At 59.6% G+C, this 24,248-nt stretch overlaps 2 protein-coding genes across 2 annotated transcripts; one reads left to right on the forward strand and one right to left on the reverse strand.

Moving 5' to 3' along the window:
* Positions 1–891: 891 nt before the first annotated feature.
* Positions 892–4,013, forward strand: MFAP4 (microfibril associated protein 4). Its single transcript, XM_065898075.1, has 7 exons — positions 892–1,219; positions 1,937–1,995; positions 2,399–2,477; positions 2,686–2,840; positions 3,259–3,355; positions 3,437–3,619; positions 3,766–4,013. Exons 1-7 carry the CDS (start codon positions 892–894, stop codon positions 4,011–4,013), a joined length of 1,149 nt encoding a protein of 382 aa, XP_065754147.1.
* Positions 4,014–4,832: 819 nt separating this feature from the next.
* On the reverse strand, positions 4,833–9,700 carry MAPK7 (mitogen-activated protein kinase 7). The gene is made up of 6 exons (XM_065896909.1): positions 9,069–9,700; positions 8,260–8,425; positions 6,538–7,616; positions 5,882–6,441; positions 5,399–5,532; positions 4,833–5,303 (listed from the first exon to the last, which is right to left on the reverse strand). The coding sequence occupies exons 1-6, from the start codon at positions 9,298–9,300 to the stop codon at positions 5,150–5,152; spliced, it is 2,325 nt and encodes a 774-aa protein (XP_065752981.1). The 5' UTR covers positions 9,301–9,700; the 3' UTR covers positions 4,833–5,149.
* Positions 9,701–24,248: the final 14,548 nt, after the last annotated feature.

The raw sequence follows: 24,248 nt of genomic DNA on the forward strand, positions 1-24,248 counted from the left end.
TGGCATTTGCTGAAAAGAGAGATGTTTTGGAATTAGATTCAGCTGTGTGTAACAGGAAACAACCAAAGAGGCTTAAACTAGATAGAAGTTTCTTTCTCTGCCATGTAAAAGAGGGCTGAAGAAGGGCAGTCCAGAGCTGGCTTTGGACCTGCTCCACGATCCTCCCTGATCACCTCCCACCACCCCCTGAAGGGGCCTCCTCCTCACTGTCCAAGGTGGCAGCCAGAGCGCCAGCCATCGTGCCCAGGAACAGGACAGAGGACGGGAGGAAGAGGGAATAGCTGCTGCCTTTGCACCACATCTGTTTGCATTTTCTTGGCCAAAATTCAGACACGTGGCTTCACCAAGGGAAGCTGGACAATCAGGCCAGCTAAGGATCAGGACCTCACTACTCAGGACTAAGGGAAGAATGGCTATCGAGAGGAAGGCTACCATCTCCTCCACAGACAAGGATAAAAATCACATTTAAGGCAATCCGTTCACGGAAGAACAACTCCCACATTTATGGTGATGACAGCACATATTTACTGAATAGTTACCAATTGTGGGCCCTGTGCTAGGCACCTCATATGTTACCCAATCCTCACACAGGCCTCTGAAGGATAGACCATGACCACACTTGCTCTACAGAGGATCAAACCGAGGCACAGAGAGGCTAGGTGACTTGTCCAAGGTCACCCAGCTAACAGGTGGCACAACGTGGATCTGAATGCAGGCAGCTGGCTCCAGGTCCCCCAGGACAACTCTCACCAGCATTTACAGTACCGGGGCCAGCTGGGTGCACCCAAGGGGCCACAGACTCAGGAGTGAGGAGGGGGCCCGGGGCCAGAGCTGCTCTCTTACTCTGAGCCTCTGCACATCTCATCCACTCTACAAATGCTCGTCCCCGACATGCGTGACGTGTGCGATGAACTGCCTGGTGCCTGTGTTTGCGGCTCCGTGGGCAGCCAGTACACGGCAGGTGCTCCGAAGACACCTGACCTGAGTGGACGCAGGCTCCACGCGGGGGTCGAGACGCAGCCCCTGCCCTCCAGCGCTCAAGGCCAAGTAAGGAGATGGGCGGCCGCGCGGGAAACAGAGCCACAGAGCCGGCTCAGGCGGGGCCTCCATGCGACAAAGCCTGGTGAGGCCGAGCTGTACTTTGTGAGTCACAAGCAGTCAGGTTGTAAGGCCCTCGAGGTTGGCCTCAGCCACACTTCGCATTCCTCTCCAATCCAAGGTGAGAAGTGTAGGCTCAGCCCTGAGGCTACAGGGAGGCTGAAGCAGGGGGTGGCAGGGCGGCCCCCAGGGGAGACCATCCTGGCAGCCTGTGCCGAGGACTCTGCCGGACTGGGGCAGGGAAAGGGTGGCTGGAGGCTGAGGGGGCCGGACAGGAGGAGGCGGCCTTTCAGGGCTGAGGAAACTGGCTGAGAGGGGCCGAGGGGCGTCTGAGGTGGGACGGGAGCCGAGTGAAGGCATTTGGAAGAAGGGGCTGCGGCTAGGGGAAGAAAAGCACAGGAGGCCTCTGGGGGAGGGGGAAGGAGGGGGCCTGAGGGGTGCTGGAGGGGGCTGGAAGGGGCCCCGGCTCAAGCTGGCCGAGAGCACTTGGATGCCTACAGGCTGTGCTCACGGCTCAGCAATGTCCCGGGCCTGCCAGGATACGCCTGGCCGCTGCCCCTGCCCCCCAGCCCCAGCCCCCGGTCCCACATCAGGAGCTCTGGAGCTGCCCCCCACCCCACCTTCCGCTCCCCAGAACCCAGACATACCCCCCCAACCTCAGCCTTTCCCCAGCGACAACGGCTAATGAAATCCAGGCCAGGGAAGGAGAGGGAGAAAACAAACAGACGTGGGCAGGGGGGCCGTCAGGAGGCGGGGCAGGGGCTGGGGGTGCCAGTCGGGGGGAGTCCGGGCCGGTCTGAGCCCTGGGGCGTGGACTTCCGCCCACTTTGCCCCGCAGGGCTAATGAGGCCCAGGTGGTCCCTTGGCTGGGGCCCACTTCCCGGCGCCACTGACAGTGTAAGTGGATGCCGGTTCCGTGCCGGGGGAGGGGGAGAGGGGGCTCTGCAGCCGCAGGGGCGGGGCTGGAGCGGCTGGCCGGGGGCCCAGCACATAACTCTGGGCCGGCTCAGTCTGGGGCGCAGTCTGGGGCAGCAGACACCCAGCCGCTTGGAGCCCAGCTGGCAGCATGAAGGTACCGGGCCGGGGCGGGGGCCTCGGGGCCACAGGGGACTGAACCCACCCTGCAGACAGGACCCTTGCCAGGCAGGGGGCTGTGAAGGGACGGGGCTCAGTCCAGGGGAGGTGTGGAGGCAGAAGCGCAGACCAGGGGCTCCTGGCAGGGCTGGTTCGTCTGAGGGGCAAATGCAGAGGGGGCGGGGGCTCTGGGGCCGGGCGGGTGACCCTGTTCTCCTGTCGTCAGGCCCTTCTGGCTCCGCCGCTGCTGCTGCTTCTCTGCACTGGCCCCTGCGTCCCCCAACTCTTGGGGATCCGGGGAGACGGTAAGCTGCACTCGCACAGCCCGCAGGCTGGGCGAGGGGGCTGTCCTGAGCATCGCAGCTGGGAGTCGGGCCCAGGGCTGAGCCTCTAAGAGGGGGCAGGTGGGCCAGACGGTACGCGCCCCCAGCTCGGGGAGGGAGGTGAAGGGGGGGCCGGGGGGGCGGAGGTGGCTGGTGTGCCTCAGGCCCCTTCTCCTCACCCCACCCCCAGCTCTGGAGAGGTCATGCCTACAGCAGCCCCTGGACTGCGACGACATCTACGCCCAGGGCTACCAGGCAGACGGCGTGTACCTCATCTACCCCTCGGGCCCCAGCGTGCCTGTGCCCGTCTTCTGTGACATGACCACCGAGGGTGGAAAGTGGACGGTGAGTGGAGGGGGGGGCACGGAGGCCAAGCCGCACAGCTGTGAGCCTGCGACTTCGTCTCTAAAGCAGGGACGATACAGCACAGTTTGTGCGCCTCTGCCACCACAGACTCCTAGATGCTTAAGGTAGGTTAGTGCCTGTAATCCTCACAATAATCCTGGGAGCAAGGTTACAAATGAGGAACCAAAACCCAGAGAGGTGCAGTAACTTGCCCAAGGGCACACAGCCGGCGCCGGACTCAACCCCAGGCGCCTCAATTCTAGAACGCCCCCTTCACCGCTTCCTGCTCTCGGCAGCCGCTCCCCGAGGGGCCTGGTGCCGGCACGCGCCTCACCTCGGCCCCCGGCGTGGTCCTCGCCCGGGTGAGGCCCCAGCCCCCTGGCCCCTCGAGCGTCCAGGCCCATCCTCTCTGCTCCAGGTTTTCCAGAAGAGATTCAACGGCTCAGTGAGCTTCTTCCGGGGCTGGAACGACTACAAGCTGGGCTTTGGCCGCGCCGATGGGGAGTACTGGCTGGGTAAGGCGGGGCCCGGCAGGCCGGGGGCCCCCAGACCCAGGTCCCCGCTGACCGGCACGCCCCCCGCCCCCCCCCCCGCAGGGCTGCAGAACCTGCACCTCCTGACACTGAAGCAGAAGTATGAGCTGCGGGTGGACCTGGAGGACTTCGAGAACAACACGGCCTTCGCCAAGTACAACGACTTCTCCATCTCGCCCAACGCAGTCAGCGCCGAGGAGGACGGCTACAGCCTCCACGTGTCGGGCTTCGAGGACGGCGGCGCAGGTACCCACTCCCGCCAGCCGCGGAGGGGCTGGGGGGAGGCCGGGCTGCCCCCGCGCCCAGGCGGCCCCGCGGGCTGCGGACGCACAGCTACCCAGCGTCTGGCTCGGGAGAGGCCCCGTCCCCAGGCTGCCCCTCCCCTCCGCCAGGCGACTCCCTGTCCTACCACAGCGGCCAGAAGTTCTCCACCTTCGACCGGGACCAGGACCTCTTCGTGCAGAACTGCGCGGCCCTCTCGTCGGGCGCCTTCTGGTTCCGCAGCTGCCACTTCGCCAACCTCAACGGCTTCTACCTCGGCGGCTCCCACCTCTCCTACGCCAACGGCATCAACTGGGCCCAGTGGAAGGGCTTCTACTACTCCCTCAAGCGCACCGAGATGAAGATCCGCCGGGCCTGAGGCGCCGGCCCCGCCTCGCGGCCCCGCCCCCCGCCCTGCCGCCCCGCCCCGCTGCCCTCGGCGCCCGCGTCTCCCGGGGGCCCTGTGGCTCCAGCCCAACCGCTCCCCTCACACCCACGACGCCCAGCTCTCGCCCGGGCCTCCGCTCCCCTCCACCCGGCTACACGTCGGCGGCCTCCCAGACCTCCGGAAGGCACCGCCACCCGGCCTGGACTCGGACCCCGTCCGGAAGGCTGCGGGCCGGTGTCCCACCTTAGCCGGCTTCCCGACTGCGGCCTCCACCAGGGCCCCGCGCCGGGAGACCGGAGGCGCAGTCCGACCCACTCCCTGCACACGCCAGGCCACCTGCATGTGGCCGCCACCGCCACGCCCTAGCAGTCCCGCCAGCCAGCAGAGAACCTCCCATCCTTCACCTCCCTCCCAGCGGCGAGCACCACGGGCCCCCAGCCCCGTCTCACTCTCACGCTCACGCTCAGCTTCCCCCGCCTGCCCGTCCCAGGCACCCAGAGCTCGACACCCAAACCGTATCTCACCCCAGCTACCGCAAGCCACACTAGAACAGCCACGGCCAAGGTAGGCACAGATTGTGAGGTCCCCCCACCCGCCCCGGGGGGGAGTCTGACCACGCGAGGTGGCAGAGGGCAACCTCTGTGGGGCTGGGAGCAAATGGGGAGTGGAGATCTTAATAAACCTCAGGACCTGAATGAACTGGCCTTGGCTGTTGTGCACGCAGATGCGTTTGCTTGGGCCCCAAGCTCTGGTTCCCCCACTGATGGCACCCTGCCCTTAACTCCAGAAACACGCCCTGGAGACAGGCGCTAAAGGGAACCTTATATTTCACAGGCTTCGTTTTGATGGCAAAAAAAAATTGTGTAATAATAATAATGTAATAATAATAATAAAAAAATACAATACTGAAAAGTATCGCTCGGGGGGGGGAGTAGGGGTTGCCCCTCCTGCCGTGGCTCGTGCTGGCTCAGGTGGCCGCTTAAGGCCGCAGGGTGGGTCTGAGATGAACCCGCAGAATAATCCGAGCTGAGCTTCCCCTGTCAGGCCCGGGGCTCCAGCCCTCGGGAATGGTCCTGCGGATCTCGGAGCTGGGTCTGCCCCTGGCAGCAAGGCACAGACTGCGGGCCTCAGGGCTCCTGGAGGTCAGGCAGGTCAGCCAGCAGCATGGGGGAGTCCATCTGGATCTCACGCTGTAGGGACTCGATGTCAGCAGGGTTTATGCCGTGGCCCTCGAGCCAGTCGGCGAGCAGGGAGGCTGAGAGCGAGGCTGAGTCGGCCTGGCTGAGGGCGGCAAGGGGGAGAGCGGGGTGAGGGGCTCCTCCTGTGCTGGGAGCCCCTAGCCATAGCCCATTCTGGAGTCCCGGCCCAGCTCTTACCCGTCCTGTGGCCCGTCAGCCACGCCCATGTCGAAAGACTGGTTTAGGAATTCCTCCAGGTCAAAGCCAACGCCATAGCCCGCTCCACTGCCCTTTGGGGTGCCGGAGAACACGGGGGGCAAGGGGTCCTCCACCTGCAGGGGATGATGGCAGCTTACAACGCGGGAACCACCCAGCGCCAACTGAGGTGTGCAGGGCACCCCACCCTGACACTGCCCTCAAGTGGGCCTGGACACCTGTGGTGACAGCCCCAGCCTCAACAAACGTTTACTGAGTGCGGGCTGGGGTCTCCGACGACCGGCCCATCAGCACCGCGCTCCTTCTGCGAGCGAGCAGGCAGGCTAGGAGAGCTCGAGCCCGGGCTGCCGCTCCACTGCACGGGACCAGGACACACAACAGCCTCTCCTGCCCCCAGCGACCTCCCAAGCCCACCTCCCCTGGATTCAGATCCAGGCACCCCCACGGCCAGGCCTCTCCCCTCACCTGCGACTTGGACAGCTGCTGGGTCACCAGGGTGACGTCGGGTGATTCAGAGGTGGAGGGCTGAGGGGCCCCCCCGGGGTCTGGAGGGGGTGGGCCAGAGGGGAAGTAAGGCAGAACGCTCGGGGCGCTGGCGCCAGGCAGCCCGGGGGGGGGCCCCAGCGGCCGGGGGCCCAGGAGGCCGGAGGAGGCGGTGGTCTGGGGTGGAGCGGCCGCAGGCCCAGCAGGTGGGCAGGCAGGCTGTGGGGGGGGGGCCGCAGGCGGGCTGCGGGGCCGGGCGGAGGGTGGCGTGGGCGCAGGGGCCGGGGGCCGGGCCATGCGAGTCCAGCGCTCCAGCAGGCTGCGGTCGTTGTCGCTGAGCACCAGGCCGGCCAGGGGGTCGGCGGAGGGGCCCCCGGAAGCCCCGGCGCCCCGCTCCTTACGCTCCCGCTCCTGCCGCCGCTTCTCCCGCTCCTTGGCCCGCTCCTGCCGTCGCCGCCGCTTCTCCTCCCGCTCCCGCTGGCGCTCCTGGGCTGTCACCGGCTTCCGAGGCTCGGGAGCTTCCAGGGGGGCGCTGGGGCCATCTGCGGAGAAGACGGGAGGGTGACGGTAAGAGCCTGTCCAGGCCTGGGGCCCCTCTGCCTCTCGCTCCCCAGCCAGCCGCAGCCTCTGCCAGGCACCTCGGAGCCGGCTCCGCAAGGACTTGAGCAGGGCGGCCTTGAGGGCAGCCTTGGTGTTGTCTGAGATGGCTCCCTCCCTCTTTGGAGGGGCTGGTTCACTGGCCGGCGGGGGCGGCTGCAGGGTCAGATCGATGGTGTCGGGCGCAGGGCCGGGGCATGGCAGTGGGGCCGGCGGAGGGGACTCCATGGCACAGTCCCCACTGGGAGCCCAGGGACTGGGCATCTCAACATCGGGGCAGCCGGGCTCACTGGCCACAGGCTGCAGGGAAGGCTGGAAGCGGATCTGCTGGCGGATGCCCTCGCGCCGTGCGTGGAAGTCTTCGATCTCGGCCACGATAGCCTCCTTAATGCGTTCCCGTGTGAGGGCTTCGCGGTCAAAGGCAAAGTCAAAGGGCGGGGCGCAGTCAGGCTCGTCATCGGGGTCGTGGTACTTGGCCAGGAAGGGGTGGCGAAGGGCGGCAGCTGCTGAGAGGCGGGCACTGGGCTCAAAACGCAGCATGCGCCCCAGCAGGGAGAGGGCCTGGCGGTCGGCACCCGGGTACACCGTCTCCCAGGGCACAGGCTGGCGTGGCGGCAGGCTCTGGATGTAGGCCCGCACCCTCTCAGCCCCCACGGCCTGAATCACGGCCGGCGACGGGGTGCCCAGCACCATCATGATCAGCTGCAGCTGGTGCACGTAGTTTTTGCCTGGGAAGAGCTGGCGGCGGGCCAGCATCTCCCCAAAAATGCAGCCCACGGACCACAGGTCGATAGCCTGCGTGTACTCGTGCAGCGAGAGCATGAGTTCGGGGGCACGGTACCAGCGTGTGGCCACATACTCGGTCATGAAGTACTGGTGCTCGGCGGGCGAGGTGCACAAGCCTCGGGCCATGCCAAAGTCCCCGATCTTGAGCTCGCAGTTCTCGTTCACCAGCAGGTTGGAGGGCTTGAGGTCGCGATGGATGACCTGAGCCGAGTGCATGTACTTGAGGCCCCGCAGCAGCTGGTACAGGAAGTAGCGCACATGCTCCAGCGTCAACGGCTGCGAGGAGTGGATGATCTGGTGCAGGTCACTCTCCATCAGGTCCAGAACCACATAGCTGAGGGGCAGGGGAGACAGGCAGGGGCTGTCTTGCCCACCCTCCAGCCCCAGCCTCACCACGCCCTCCCGCTCCAGACAGCTCATGGCCTTACTCTCAGACTCTGCAGGGGCCACCCACTGGGTACGAAAATTCTAGATTCTCTACAACTCTTCCATTAACTTAAGTGAAGTGAAATCGCTTTTCTCTCCAGATCTAGTGTCACCATCAGAGCAAAGGTCGGGTTGGACTAAACCAGGCTGGCCAACATGTTTTGTTCGGCAGCCCTCTCCATTGTTTGGTAGTGGCTGCTCGAAAGACTATGATGAAAACTGTAAAGTCGTCTCCATTTTCTGTAGGACAGTGTTCTGTGATTGACTAGTGACGTCTGCTATGGGAATAAAAAGATACAGATATAGAATGAACGTCCTACGTTTGCCAGGCTACATACTGAGGTCCTATAAAACCGTTACTTCTGCATTCTTCTTGAGGAATCACATGTATCCCTGGCAAAGCCCTAAGGGAGCACTGATCCTAGAATCGCAGGAATTTTCCCAGCCAGCCCTACATTAGGTTGAGCTACCCTTCTAAAACTTCAGCAATACGGCCCCAGCGTTCAGAAAAGGTCCCTGCTCGGTCTCCCTCTTCCATCCCCGCTCCTTACACAGATTTGAACTCGCCATAGGGCACAGTGGGCCTCAGGATGTCCTTGATGGCGATGATGTTGTCGTGCTTGAAGTGTTTGAGGATCTTCAGCTCCCTGAGGGTCCGCTTGGCATTGGTCACCACGTCAAAAGCGTTGGGGATCTTCTTAATGGCCACCTGCTGACCTGGGGAACAGGGGAAAAGCAGATGCCACAAGGTACCTCGGTTAGCTGCAGAGTAGCACAAGGCCCCTTTCAATACCTCCCTTTGCAGACGCAAGTGACAACAGCTACCACTTACAGAGTACCTACTTTGTGCCAGGCTCTGTGCTAAGGATAGTACGTATGTTATCAGATCTTCCCTTCACCTCCTTCCTGAGGCAGGTACTCATAGCTCAAAGTTACAGATATGGAGACCTGGGCTCAGTAGCTTTCTGGGCATTGCACAGCTAGTTAGTGGTAGACTCTAGACTCTCACACCTGTGCTCACTCCACCTCCCTACACCCTGCATCTCAGACCTCATCCATCCCACCACCAACCCCGAGCGCCAGTCTCTGGCTCCAGAACACACTCTGGAGAACCTCCATTCGGGTCTAACCCGGACTGTCACCTAAGGAGGAAGTAGGCTGATGCGCTGGCAAAGCCACCAGAGTTTCAGAGACCCGAGCCCAATACAGAGGCCGGCCCCCAGAGGCACCCAACCCATGCTTGCTGACTTGACCCAGAATTCACATCCCAGCGTCCCCTATGGCTGCTTGGGACGGGGCGGGTCTCAGCCCCCGGGAACCGGTTTCCACACGTGCGAGCAAGGCCGGGCGGGTCGCTCACCGGTGAGGCGGCGGCGCGCGGAGGACACCACCCCATAGGCCCCGTTGCCGATGGTCTCGATGATCTCGTACTCGTCCCCCACGTCGAAGGTCACGTCGAAGGAGCGCGCCTTCAGCAGGGCCAGGTTCTTGGCCGCCACGGAGGCGGCGGGGCCGGTAGGTTCCGCCTTCCCCGGCCCGGGGGGCTCTCCGGAGCCATCCTCGCCGTCGTCCTCCTTCAGGGGCTCAGCCATGGCGTCTGCGTGGGGACGCGGGCGAGCAGGGGCCCGGCCCCGGACTCAGGGGGCCCCCCGGAGCCTCCAGGCCCGCAGGCCGAGCGGCGCACGCACCCCGTGTCCCGCACCCGCGGGAGCCCGGAGCTCAGGCCCGCGCGGGACGCGGGGTCGGCGGTGGGGGAGGCGCAGCTAGGCGCGGTCCAGGAAGAAAGCGAGGGGCGGGGCGCCCGCTCTCCTCGGTCGGCACTCGGCGGATGGCGCTTCACCCCGATGCCGCCCAGGCCCTCGGAGGTCCCGGCTCCCCGGCTCCCCGGCGTCGCCGGCTTTCAGTCCCCGGGTCGGGGTGATGGGTGGGACCCGAAGACCCACTCGCTCACTGGGTCGGGCTGCCGCCACCGCCACCACCTCAGCAGCGCGCGGTCTCCCGTCCCGCCCCCCAAGACCACGCCTCCGCAGGCTCTGGCCAATCCGTGGACAGTCTCCGCGGAGGTGCCCACCCCTTCCACTTGCTGCGTCCAATCAGCGCCCACCGGCCAAGGAAGCCGCGCCTCCACCCGCGCCCGCGCCGCTGTCCAGTCCCCCGGCGGGAGCCGCCCAACCCGCGCTCGGCTTTCGCAGCGGCTCTGCGGCCTGGTGCCCTCCTCGGACGCATGCGCGCTGGCAGCCCCGGGCGCCGCGAGACTGGAAAGCACCGCCCCTGCGTGCGCGGGCACGCGCATCCACTCCGATGCGCCAGGTGTCCTCCGGTCAGTTGCTGCTGGTCCTGGGAGCTTGGAGGGTTGAGGTGACTAGATGTTACCTTGGCGGCCGCATCACTCAGTCCCCCTCCTTCAGCCCCCTCTTCCCTTATCAGCCCCTATCGCCCCGGGGATTGCCCCCCCCCCCCCATTTTCCCGATGGGCCCCGGGAGCCCGGCGCTGGGAAAGCGTCATCCCAGGTAGAAGGTAATCCGTCACATCCAACCACGGAGATCCCGGTCCTCCGGGTTATAGAGCGTCGGCCCGAAGCCTCCACTGACTTCCGGTGGCTGGTCCTCTCCTCTCAGCTTCCGGCGTCGCTGGGCCTCGGCTCGCGGTTTCCCGGTCTCGGGCGTGACGCCTCCGTGGCGGCTCCGTCTAGCGATTCCCGCGCCTTGCCTGCGGGGCAGCGGGCGGGGCCGCGGGGTCAACTACGCCCGCTCGCTGGAGGCCGCGTGTCCACCAGCGTCCGGGGTCGGGAGCCCAGGAGTTAGGCCTGAGCGCCTCGGCGAGGGTCCATCCCTTCCGTCCCAACTGGTGGCTGAAGAGTAGATCCAGACCAGAAAGGAATTTTGTTTACATTCCCCACTGTTGTGGTTGTTTATTTTTTACTAAAACATACATAAAGTTCCACATAAGTGTATCAATCAGTTTTCACACACCTAACACCTCAGTGTATAGAATTCATATGGAGAAAACCAAAAATACAGAAGGTTGCCAGCCCTTCATTAGCCCCTTCTCTTTTCTTGTGGTGACAGTTTCTTTCTGTTAACTCTTCCGTACTTGGTGGGGGGTTTTGCACTGAAATTTAAGAGGTTCACTAGGACCCATACATTAGGATGGAAAAGTAGAGACTGCGTTCTTAAAAACACGACATAAGGAAACACGTCTAGGAGTATAAGGTCAGCCCCAGAACAAATAGATACCTCGTATTTCGACATGGAGAGATCACATGGGCCTCCTGAGTTAGCTGAACTATACATTTGTTTCTGATTTTCCTGACAGCACAGCAAAAAGCCAAATTCTCTCTTACGTGATTAGCCTTGAACATTAATAAACCACATTCACGGGAAGTGGACCTTTTCTGCCCTGAGTTCTGAAAATATTTCCGTGATGGCCTTTCCTTAGGTGACAGTAGACAGCCTTCCCTAACTCTGAAATATGTGCGGGATAAGTTCTGCGGTGCCCGTCAGTGAAAAGAGAGGGCGTAAAGCAGCAGGACCCATAAATGCGTCTTCTCAGGGAACCTGGTGGCCAGCTCTGTGATGGTCCCATCTGCTGTGGGAATAAAGCATAAAGTAGCAGAAGAGACCCATACATTGTGAATCCTTTAAATACTTCTCTATAAATATTCCAGCTAGGATCGGTATACAAGTTACAGACATTTCAACTTCCTTGGCAAAAACTCCCTGATTCTCATTGACTTTTGAGTACATAATGAGCTGCTTTACTCCTGCCCCTACTAGGCCCTGACTCTGTCCTGGAATAGTCATCAATTATCTAACGTTCTCAGCCTTGCCTTATGACCTCGCTGCATTTGACACAAGTGACTACTTCAAGAAAAAGTTGTTTCATATGGCTCAAAACTCAAATCTTAATTAAAAAGTTCAAGTGAAAAATCTTGGTCTCACGCCAGGTGGACGATTTTATAGTTTTCTACTGGAAGTAAGAAGAAACAATATAAATTCAACACAAGCAAATACTAATACACACTCTTACCCACCTCCCCTTTACTCTACAAAAAGGTAACAGATTCTTTACAATTTTCCTGCAGATCACGCGTTATCAAAGACCAGACGGACCTCTCATTCTTTTTTTGTTATAACAGCGTTTTTGAGATATCATTTACGTACCATAAAACACTTACAGTGTACAATTCAGTACATGAGTTTAGTTCGTGCAACCATCACCACTGCCTAATTTTGGAACATTTTCATCACCCCAAAAAGAAAGCCGTTAGTCACTCCTCATTTCCCCTCACCAGCCCCTGGCAACCACTAATCTGTATGGATTTCCCTATTGTGGACGTTTCAGATCAATGGAATTATACACCGTGTGACCTTTCGTGCCTGACTTCCTTCACTCAGCATGTTTTCCAGGTTCATCCTTGTGGCATGTGTCAGAACTTCATTCTTTCTTAAGGCTGAATATATTACACCGTATAGATAGACCACATTTTGTTTATCCCATCATCAGTTGATGGACATTTGGGTTGTTTCTACTTTTTGACTATTGTGAATAACGGTGCTCTGGACATTCACTCACGGACGAGGTTTGTGTGGACCTAGGCTTTCCGGTCTCTTGGGTACAGACCTAAGGGTGGGATTGCTGGGTCATATGGTAAACTTTTTAAACTTTTTTTTTTTAATTTATTTTTTTTGCGGTACGCGGACCTCTCACTGTTGCGGCCTCTCCCGTTGCGGAGCACAGGCTCCGGACGCGCAGGCTCAGCGGCCATGGCTCACGGGCCCAGCCGCTCCGCGGCATGTGGGACCTTCCCGGACCGGGGCACGAACCCGTGTCCCCTGCATCGGCAGGCGGACTCTCCACCACTGCGCCACCAGGGAAGGCCAACTTTTAAAAACTTTTTGAGGAGCTGCCAGACTGTTTACTTCAGTGGCTGCACCACTTTACAATCTCACCAGTATATCTGACGGTTCCAATTTCTCCACATCCTCACCAACACTTGTTATTTTCCTTTTTTTTTTCTGTTTTAAATTGTAGTCATCCTGGTGGGTGTGAAGTGGTCTGTCGTTGTGGCTTTGATCTGCATTACTCTCATGACTAATGATGTTGAGCATCTTTTCGTGTGCTTATCGACCGTGTTTCTTCTTTGGGGAAATGTCTGTTCAGTGTCTGTTCAGTTCCTTTTCTGTTTTGAATTGTGTGATTTGCCTTTTTATTGTTGAGTTGCAGAGTTCTTTACATAGTCTGGATATAAGTTCCTTATTAGACGTATGATTTACATATTTATTCCCATTCTGTGGGTTGTCTTATCAGTTTCTTGGTGGTAGCATTTGAAGCACAAGTTTTTAATTGCAATTAACTCTGATTTATCTATTTTGCCTTTTGTCACTTGTGCTTTTGATGTCATGCCTAAGAAACCATCTCATTCTTTCTTATTTTTAAAGTTTTTCATTTTTTATTTTTACTTATTTTTTTGGTGGTCACATCGCGCAGCTTGCGGTATCTTAGTTCTTGGACCCCGGACCAAACCCGGGCCCTCAGCAGTGAAAGCGCGGAGACCTAACCACTGGACCGCTAGGAAATTCCCATCTCATTCTTTTTTACAGCTGCATAGTACCACTTTTCAGATATAATCTATTTAACCAAGACCCTATAGGTGGACACTTTTTGCTATTGCAAACGATGTAGTGCTGAAGTATCTTGAACACATCGTTTCGTGCGCTGTGAGTCTAAGCCACCCAGAAGCGGGCGTGTGCCAAGTTGAAGAGCGCTGCACTCGTGACTTTAACGGTGTCAAATCCCTGTCCTTACGGATTATATCACTTCAGGCTCCCACCAGCAGTGTGAGAGGAGGAGTCACACGGTGCTTTTTAAAAGCTTGGAGTTGTTTGCCTATGTTGACAATGGGAGACGTCCCCTAAAAATCCCCGTTTCTGGTTTCTTTTGGAAAGCTGGAAGATCTGTCAGCGTCAAAGCTGCATTTCCACAAAGCGTTAGTGGACTGTAACAGAGCGGTAGCCTCGCCATTGAAATGGGGGCTCTCCTGCTCACCGGTCCCCACCACCCCCCGACTGCGTCCCCAGCACAGGCCGACTGTCACATGCCACTCATCACATGCTTGTACCAGCGTAGAAACACCTTAGTAAAAGCAGGGAAATGAAAGAGGCCCAGGGGACATGTCTCCAAAAGAAGGGGGAGGGGGAGGGCAGGGGGAGGGGGAGGGCAGGGGGAGGAGGGAGAGAAGCAGCAACTAAGCTGTGGGAATGAAGAGGGTCTCCTGACACAGACCACTGCTCAGCCCTCCTGGCCGTGCCTCCTGCCTGGCCACATGCACGTCCAAGTTCACGATTTAGGTCACTGGGAGCCTCCGAAGAGGTTTGAGTAGAACGCCCTTCAGAATTGCCTTCCTGAGAAATATTTCTGGCAAATGGTGCGGAAGACATGCTTGAGAAAAGGCTGGAGAAAAGGAGGTTATGCCGTCCCGGTGACAGCCCTGACGGGGCTCTGGAGCAAGCAGTGGCAGTGGATCCCTGAAGACGGATGTGGAGGGAGGTGAGAGCAGGAAGCGTGGGTTGTGTCAGAGCTTCTGTGGAGACAATGGGGGTGTCACCAAGATCCGGACACCTGAGCTGCGTGGTGGATGCGGGTGAGGCCGTTCAGCTACCTCCAAGAACCTGGTGAGCCCCGTCTCTGATCCCAGCCCCGGAGGCCCGCCTGGGCTGCAGAGCCTTCCTTAACCCTCGTCATGTTGGGGGTATCGGGGAGCCCCGGATGGCGGACTCCTTCCGACAACCTCCAGGGACCCCCCCTTTGTCGATAGTCTCAGCAAAGGTTCGGGGTGGCCTCTCATTGGACAGGCTAGTGGGGGGCGTGGGAGGACGCATGCTGATTGGCCAGACCTGAGTCACCTGTCCACCTCTGGAAGGGCGAGTGGCCGGGAGCCATTTTCCCAAAGGAAACCTGGGCTTTAAGGAAGGACGGATGGCTGCCAGTAGGAATGAGATGTGCCCCACATCTCCACCCCTCTGCCGCCAGAGGAAGTGCAGGGGAAGTCTGAGGAGCAGAGAGCAGGGTCTCTGTCCGGGAAGATGCTATCCCGACATGACTGCCTCCCCTCCAACCCCAAAGGCCCTTAGTTTCCAGAAGACACACTTTGGGATCAGGAACAGCTGAGTTTGAATCCTGCCCTGCCACATCGCAGCCAAGGCATTCTTTACTGTGTATTTCTGTGTCATAACCACGGACATGTGGTCCCCGCCCCTCTCTCACCAGGGAGACCAACCCTCAGCCGGCAGTGTCTGCCCCTGTGGCCGGCGCTGAGGAGGGGATGCTCAGGCACCGGGGGTGAGGAGAGGACGCTTACTCAGGCGGGGAAGTCACAGAGGGACATCCAGGTTGGGACCAGCCAGGTGAAAGGACCAGGAGGAGGGGGAGGGGAGGGTTAAGCAGAGGGAGCAGCAGGTGCAAAGGGCAGGTGTGAGTGAGCTCGGCACACGTCTAGGGACACAGAGACCCGCGTGGAGGTGGCAGGGGGAGGGGCACACAGAGACGGGCTGGAGAGGTGGGCAGACGACCACCGTGCAGGACCCCCGGGGCCCTGACCTCAGTGTCCCTGCCTGCAAAGTGGGGATGTTCAGACCTCCCTGGTTGGGCTGTTTTCTGGGTTTGAGAAATGACAGCCCAGCCAGGAGAGTCCCAGGCATGGGCCTGGCCCTCTGGAGGTGCTGGACCAGCCGTGGTCACTCAGGCGGACACCCCCAGGCCCAGGGGCATTCGAGCCGTGTCTTGGGTGTGTAAACAGTTCTACCCTCACCCTCTTCCAGAGGGAGTCACTGGCCCTGTTAACAGCTGAGAAATGGGTTCAGCAGGGGAGGGGGTGAGTGACCTAGGGAGGGGGTGAGTGACCTAGGGCCACGTGCAGGGAGCGGACTGCCTCCACCCCCAGGGTTCCCGGTACCCAGCTGCACTCTCCCGGCGCAGACACGCGTCTATGGCTAAGGCCGCCAGCCTTGAGTCACCCAGTGAGTGGCTGGGGCCCCCGGGGGGAAGCCCGCAAAGCTCACACCCCATCTGCAGAGGCCAAGGCAGCTGCACCAGGACCCACTGGTCAGCCTGCGGCCCCTCCCCCCTTCTCCTTCCCCACTTTCCTTAGCTGGCCCTCCTGCCCCTGCTCCTAGCAGAGAGGGTGGCCTGCGGGCCCTGTAGACAGAACGCACTCCCTGAGAAGGGGGCCAGCTTAATGGATGAACCTGCAAAGGACGCTGCCTGCTCTCAGTGGGGCCCTCAGCACCAGTGGGACAGGGTGGTGAGGGGAGTCTGGGGGCCAGAACCCCTTCCGTGAGCCCGCAGGACCCACCACAGAGGTAATGACTGAGTTAAGAGCCCCTTGGCCGGTGACTTCAGAAAGCCTCAGTCTCCCCTTCTGCGTAGTGAGGGTCGTGATTAAAAGAACATGAAGGGCTTCCCTGGTGGCGCAGTGGTTGAGAGTCCGCCTGCCGGTGCAGGGGACACGGGTTCGTGCCCCGGTCCGGGAGGATCCCACATGCCGCGGAGCGGCTGTGCCCGTGAGCCATGGCTGCTGAGCCTGCGCGTCCGGAGCCTGTGCTCCACAACGGGAGAGGCCACAACAGTGAGAGGCCCGCGTACCACAAAAAAAAAAAAAAAAAAAAGAACATGAAGAGCTGGTCTAAACTACAGCTGGTTCCCGGCCTGCTGTTAACCACGTAAACGGCAGAGGCTGGGGGCAGGCAGGACTCTGGGCAGGCTGCAGGGAGGGCCCCCAGTCGGGGGACAGGGCAAGCCAGGGCAGCTGGTTCTCCCAGCCTTCAATCTGAGACGATCAGGCTGCAAATAAAAGGAAACCACCAACCATGGCCTAAACACATGAAGATTTGTTTTTCTTTCATCACAAGAAATCCAAAGGACTTTGTTGACCTCAGTTTAGCGGCTCAATAATGCTTGTCAGGGACTGAGGCTCCACCCTTCCGATTGGCTGTCATCCTCGTGACATTTTACCTCTCTTAGCTCATGGCTGCAAAATGGCTGCTGCAGTCCAGCCATCACATTCATGCTCCAGGCAGGATAAAGGATGAAGGGAGAAGGACATGGCACTACCTCTGTCCCCTGTCATCACAAGAGCAAACAACTTCCTGGTAGCCCTCAGCAGATGTGCACTTACATCTCCTTAGACAGAACTGCGTCACATGGCCAGCCCTACCTGCAAGGGAGGCTCAGAAATCAAGTGCTTAGATAGGCACCTTGCTGCCCCCCAAATCAGGATTGGTTAGAAGTGGAGAACAGATATTGAGTAGGTAGCTCACAGGTGCAAGGGGCAAAGCCACATCTACTCATCAAGAGGGCAGGTGGGAGGTGCCCTAGTGCCCAAGACCAAGACAGGACTCTTCTCGGAGACACTGGAAGCTGGATTCCCTCACTCAGGGTCCATGGCCTCCCAGTACAGACCACCCTCATCTCTCCCGGCCCTGGGGGCTCCACGTTCCTTCCCAAAGGTGGCGGGTGCCAAGGCCCCCCCTTGGCCCAGAGCCCATGTTGCAGGTGATGAGCAGTGCGGCAGGGGTGGATGTGAGGCAGGTGCTGGGCGGCAGCTTCAGCTGCCCCTGCCATCTCCTCCAGTGCTGCTGAGCCCTCCGGGCCACACCGTCACCCTGTGGCACACACACGCTGGCACAGTCACGGCTCAGTGCTCACATGTACATGCGGTCCACTTAGGTTGCCGGATCACAGACACGCTCATGCCCACCCAGGACGCACAGAATACAGGGCATCACTGTGCACACACACAGGGACGCACACGCAACAGCGTTCACGTACGCACAGATTTGCACACGCGGGCACACAGGGACACGAACTACTGGGATGTACGCTCCCTCTGGGCGCATGCTGGGCCTGTTCTGCCTCAGCGCCCCAAGCAGCCAGGCCAGCTCCATCCCCACAGGTTGTAGGGGAAAGAGGAGGGAACGTTTCTGCCTGAACCTGCCTGCCCCTTGGAAGAGCTGAGCCTCGGAGGCTGCCGTGAGGGGAACCAGGACGGGCACGGAGGGGGCTGCTGCGGGGACCTGCCCACAGGACACGGAGCCAGGCAGCGGTCGGTCGGTGCCGCGGCTCAGTCCCCCGAGGCGGGGGATACTCCCCAAGGCCAGCCTGTGGGTGCGTGGAGGGGACAGCAGGAGGCCTGCATGGGTGGGCTGACCTCAGGGCCCGGTGGCTCTGCCTTGGGCCGCTCGTGGCTTCTCAGCACCCTCTCCTCAGCCATGCTTCCACCACCTGCATACCCAGGCCGACCAGGACCCTGGGGGCGGGTCCACGCTCTGTCCCAGCACCTGTGGCTGCGCCGTCAGGGTGCCGTCCTTGTGGTCCCGAGGGCCCAGTGGCTGGGCAAACGATGGACGACCTTGCCCCTCCCCGAGCATTCCGGAGGCCTGTGCTGGGCCTGCCTGGGTGTGAGGGTGGAGCCAGGTCTGTTCTCTGTCCTCCGTGAGCAGGGATGACTGTCACCAGGACGCCACCCTCACCGCTCACGCCTCTCCTGGCCCCTTCTCCTGGTGGCTTGGCCCAGGGCCCTCTCCTCAACCAGAACTCCTCTCCAAGCTCTGCACCAAGCACTGTCAACCCTGCTCCAGCCTGGCCCACCCTCCCTCCCTCCCCTGAGCGCCTATCCAACACCTGGTGCTCCCAAACGTCTCCAGGGGACGCCCCACAAGCCCCCAGGACCTGTGACCACTACCACGCTCACCAACACCCCACCCAGGCCCCTCATCTCACCCTCACGCTGCTCGACCACTTGCACAGCAGCCCTGAGCAGTCACTGAGCACCTACTCTGTGTCGGACAGCATCCTGGGCACTGGGGAGTTGGCAGTGAACACGACAGGTGCTAATCTCCCCACCTGAGGAATGTGGATTTGGGCTGGAAGAGAGCAACAAAGCCACTCGATAACACAGCGTCTCAGGTGACAGGCCCCAGGTGTGGACTTGAGAAGTGCTGACGGTGGGAGGAGGTGGTGATTTTACACGGATGGTCAGGGAAGGCCAGTGGAGATGGTGACATTGGAGCAAGGACTTGAAGGGAGAGAGGGAACGAGCCCTGTGGAGATCGGGCAGCGGGAACAGCATTCTGGGCAGAAGGAACAGCAAGTGCAAAGGCCCTGAGGCAGGGTGTGCCTGGCCTGTTTGAGAATCAGCGAGGAAGCTGCAGCTGGAGCAGCCTGAGTAGGGGCGACAGGGTAGGAGAAGCACCGTTTTCACTGCTAACTGCCTGGTCCCAGCCGCCATCATTTCTCGCCGGGACCCTTGCTGTCATCTCCGAGTCACCGTCCTCTTGGTCTCCTCTCGCTCCTGTAACCAATTCCCTGCACAGCGGCCAGGGTGATCTTTTGAAAAACACAGATAGGTTGTGTCCCAACGTCCCCATCTCGTGGGATAAGGCCCTGCTCACGGAGAGTGGGGGGCAGATGGAGGAGGTGGCCGTCTCGAAGGGACCAGCTGCCCTGAGGCCGAGTGCAGGGCATGGCAGCAGCCCCAGCTGTATGGTTCCTATGAGGTCATCCCCTGCATTCATCTGCCTGATTTCCTCTCTCAGATCTGCTGGAAAAGCCCCGCGGAAACAGCTGGCAGGTGTGTGTAGGCCCAGGGACGGCTGGGGTGTGGGCTGGTGGGGAGGGAGTGGTCGGGATCGCCGCAGTAGGAAGGAATGGCCCTCGGCGAACCTCTCAGAAGCAGCTGTGGCCCTCCACCTCCTCTGGCCTGGCACCTATGGGTGGGCTGCAGATGAAACACAGGATGCCCAGCTGTGCTTGAATTTCAGGTACACAACGAATGGTTCTTTAGTTGTGGATGTCCAGTATTTTCATTTGCTAAATCTGGCAGCACCGGCCTCCCAGCTTCCCTGGTCCCAAGTCTCAGCCCCACGTGGTGGCCAGAGAGCCCAGTTAAAACCCCAGTCGCTTCACATCCCCCCTTGGCTCGAAACCCTCCAGGACTCTTAAGGCCCTGAGTGATCTGGGCCCGGGGCACTCTCAACCCATCTCCTACCCCAGCGCTGTGCTGGGAAAGTGCTCTCTGAAAAAAAGAAAATGTCAATAAAACGTAAAGCACTGAAAGCCCTAATTTTAGCATTCGCCAATTTCTGTGGCTGATTTCAAGCCCCCAGCACTCGCTGGGGGCAGAGTCGCGCAGGTGCCTCTGGTGTGTCAGCACGAGGCCATGTGCACGCAGGCGCCAGTCCGCCTCTCTGTTCCTCAAGCACATTCTGCCCAGGGCCTGTGCACGCACTGTGCTCTCACTATGCTGTGGAGATGCCCACCCCACATCCGTGCAGGCTTCTTTCGGGACTCTGCTCAGAGATGCTTCCTTGTGCATCCACCATCTACCGTAACCCTCCCCCATCACTCTCCAGCCCTTTTCTCTGCTTTATTTTTTTCTTCATAGCACTTACCACTGTCCCAAATTATCACAAACACGCTTCCTTGTGTCCCCACCAGAAAGTCAAGTGCACGAGGGCAGGGGCTGTGCCTGTCTTGTCTTCCACTTTACTCCAAGCACCTAGCCCAGGGCCTGGTACACAGTACATGCTCAATAAATACCTGCTGAGCGAGCGGTAACTCTTGGCTCAGCGAGCCTGGTTCCCATGACCTTCGGGGTCATTCTGAGGCTTGGTTGGAGCAATTCAATCCACCTCCAGCATCCCATCAGAGGTGTTCCTTCTTTCTGCCCCGACCCCCTCCTGGCCACACACCCCCCACACAGGAGCCGGCTGGACGCAGACAGATTCCAGCCCAGGTCCGCTCCCGCTCTTGAGCCTCCCTCAGCCTCAATGAGGCTCTCTCCATCTCTGAGCCTCGTGGTTTTGTCCCCCGTGAGGGAGCATTTAACTTCCACCTCCTGAACTACTGTGGGGACCATAGTGGCTGAATGGATGGGAAAGCACTTTGCAACCTACAGCCCCTAAAATTCAGGAACCCCCATCCACCCCACGATTTCTCAGAACAGAAGAAATTTTGAAGTTATTAGAAACATCCCAGAACTATCACAAGTCCTTACAATCAGCTACACATGATGTAAAAGCATAACTCACTCAGCAACAGCATTTTAAAAAATCACCCATTTTCATCAAGTAGAAAACTGAGGAAGTGACTTTAACAATGCCATCTCCACGTCTCGACCACCACGTGGAGACACTTACGTGGCTCTGTCTCATCTGGGACGCTTTTTAAAAAAATCATCCTTCCATGGTCCCTTTCTCACCCTTGGGGACTTCACTCCATTTAAAAATGATGTCATTCTAAATGCTCCTAGCTCTCAGCTGTTACTCTTCCTAGGGAACCTCTTTTACCATTCCCTGGACCCCCTTCTCCCTTCCCTCAACCACCTGTCTCTCTCCTGGGCACCTGGGAAGGAGTGATGTCCCAGAGGAAAGAACCATCTGTCCAGGACCACAGAGAGTGGCCGGCACATGCCGCCCTGTCCCTCGAGCCTGTCAGGCCACGCCTCTGCCCCCGCGAGACCCAAAGATGAGGGATCAGATACCAAGGCCACAAATGGGCTTTCTTTGCCCTACATGACGTCATCTAAAAATTCACCCAACATGACAAAATTAGGAGATCTCGAGAAAACAGAGATTTCCCAGCTGTGGACGCCTACAACAAGGGCTGGCACCTGCTGGTGGGTGTGGCTTCCGGCCCACCAGCAGGCATCCGTGAGCAGGGCTGGGCATCTGATCAGATGGGTGGAGGCCTGTGCCATGTGAGCTGTTCCGTATTGTGAATGCCACCTGACCCTCACCAACTGCCTGGGACTCAGTGCACCTCATTATCCCCTGGATTATCCCCATGCCTGAACTCTTTTGGCACAGGAGGAAAACAAAAGCTAGATGCGCCTGTGGAGATCAACAGAAGCAGGCACGGTTCTCCGTGGGAGTGAAGAACGGGCAGCTCAACGCCTATGCTAACTGCGTCTCCCCTTCCTACCTTACCCGAGCTCAAGTTCCCAGACTCCCTTGCGGCTAGAAGAGACCCAGTTCTCGCTACTGGGTTGTGCGGGAGGTCCCGTCCTATGCCAAGTCTTGCTGGGGATGCACGGCTTCTCCCCCTGCTCCACCTAGAACATAGCCCTGTACCTGGAGCTGAATCAGCGGTCTTGTTGTGAGGACAAAATCCACATGCTAAGCAGGTGGGGCGGGAAGATGGGGAGAACCCGGGTCCCTGGTGGTGCGGCCAAGTCAGCGTCAGTTCCGGGCTGTCTTGATGTTTGAGACAAACGAGCCTTATGTATTTGAGCCCTAATTGGCTTTTCCATCATACGCAGCCTGTCATGCCACGTGCCCAACATGTAAACTCCTGGCAAGCTTCACTTATCCGCCTGGCTTTGGCTGACATTGAGTTTATATCCAATGGATTGAAAATGAACGTTTTTTTTTTTTTTTTGCCGTATGTGGGCCTCTCACTGTTGTGGCCTCTCCCGTTGCGGAGCACAGGCTCCGGACGCACAGGCTCCGGACGCACAGGCTCAGCGGCCATGGCTCACGGGGCCAGCCGCTCCGCGGCATGTGGGATCTTCCCGGACCGGGACACGAACCCGCGTCCCCTGCATCGGCAGGCGGACTCGCAACCACTGCGCCACCAGGGAAGCCCTGAAAATGAACGGTTTTGAAAGACCTACAGTACTTTCCAGAATTTGGCCAACGATTCAACTTGCCTGTCTCCAAGCAAGCTGGACTCCAACTGCATTACTGCCTTCGCCGTGGAGACCATTGCTCCCATTTGCTGAGCCCTGTGAGGTCGAGGTCTTATGATCCCCAGTTTCCTGTAAGCTGAGACGCAGAGAAGTTGAGCCATCAGCCCAAGGTCACACAGCTAGCGAGGGGCAGAGCTTAGATTGGAACCCAGCTCCCCCTGCTGGTTAACCCTTGGAAGAAGCTGCCCCTGGCACTTCCCCCTTGAACTTCAGGGTAGAGGGAGCAAGCCCGCTCCTGGGGCTGATTTGGAGACGTCAGGGATTCCCCCAGTCCTTCAAGTGACTCAGTGGGAAAAGGACAGTCCAGGCCATGCGCTCATCTTCCTAGTGAGACACTGGGGATCGGAGAGAGGCAATGACCTGCCCGGGACCACACTGCAAGTTGGGGACAGGCTGGAGACAGAGGCACCCTGCTTGGGCAGCTGCCCCGACCCAGACCGGGTGATTCTGTTGTGCTGCTAGAAGCTGGGGTCCCCTCCTGCCCGACTCTAGAGCCTCAGCCCTGGCCCACAAGGTCCCAGCACCAGCACCCCCCAAAGTCCTCCGCTCACTTGTTCACTCACTCACACAGTCATTCGACAAGCGCTTACTGAATGGGCGCTCGGGGAGTTTGAGTGTGGTCCAGGAGACCCGGTCAGGCCACAGCCCCTCCATGGTGGAGAACGCCCCTGCCCAACGAGGGCTTGTCTGGAGGACAGGATGGTCATCTGGAGCTCTAAGTTCAACAGGAAGGTCAGGCAGAAAGGGTGGAAGGAACAGCACGTGCAAAGACGCCGTGATACACTGAATTATGCCCTTAAAAGGGGTTGGTTTGAAGTTCTGTGAATTCTACCTCAATACAAAGGAGGCACTTGTAACTTTAAAGAAGTTGGGGACTTGCCTTGTGGCGCAGTGGTTAAGAATCTGCCTGCTAACGCAGGGCACACGGGTTTGAGCCCTGGTCTGGGAAGATCCCACATGCCACGGAGCAACTAAGCCCGTGCGCCACAACTACTGAGCCCATGTGCCGCAACTACTGAAGCCTATGAGCCTAGAGCCCGTGCTCTGCAACAAGAGAAGCCACCGCAATGGGAAGCCCGTGCACCGCAACCAAGAGTAGCCCCCGTTCGCTGCAACTAGAGAAAGCCCGCGCGCAGCAACACAGACCCAACACAGCCAAAAATAAATAAATTTATAGAAAAAGAAATAAAGAAAGAAGGTGGTGTATGTGTGCGGGCATCCAGTACCGCAAGGCTGAGGGGTGGGGGATGCAGGCAGCGGCGGCGGGGCCAGAGGGACCCGACAGGCCACAGAGGACCTGGACTTTGTCCCCGGTGACATTCAGCTGTGGGCCTGGCCTGTGCCCCCTTCTGCACCGAGCTCCACTGAGAGCTGTGAGGTGGGTTGGGAAGGAAGACCTAAGAGGGCTGTGAGAGGAAGGGACCCCGGTTAGATCGCACAGCCCTGCCGCTACTCCCCGTGGCCCTGGGAAGCCCGGCCTCCCGCCTGCAGGACAAGCAACACTGCTGTCGCAGGGTTGCTATGACGTGGGTGCCGCAGAGCTCCCTGGGGTGTGCGGTGGCGGAGGGGAGGATGACCGTGGGTGCTGGCGGCGCCGCTGGCCTCTGCTTCTCACCTGCGATGGGGGGCAGGGCGGAGCTAGGGGATCCCCCGCGCCGCAGGGGCACCGCTTCCTCTTGCCCAGGCCAGCTCCCCTTTGCCCCAACCTGGGCCTCAGGGCGGTGGTGGGGAGGGGCTGCTGCAGAGGTTAAATGTCCTGGGCTGACAGGGAGCTGCGGGCAGGGGGGACACCC

The sequence above is a fragment of the Phocoena phocoena genome, chromosome 19 (genome assembly GCF_963924675.1).
Source record: "Phocoena phocoena chromosome 19, mPhoPho1.1, whole genome shotgun sequence".
Taxonomy (NCBI): domain Eukaryota; kingdom Metazoa; phylum Chordata; class Mammalia; order Artiodactyla; family Phocoenidae; genus Phocoena; species Phocoena phocoena.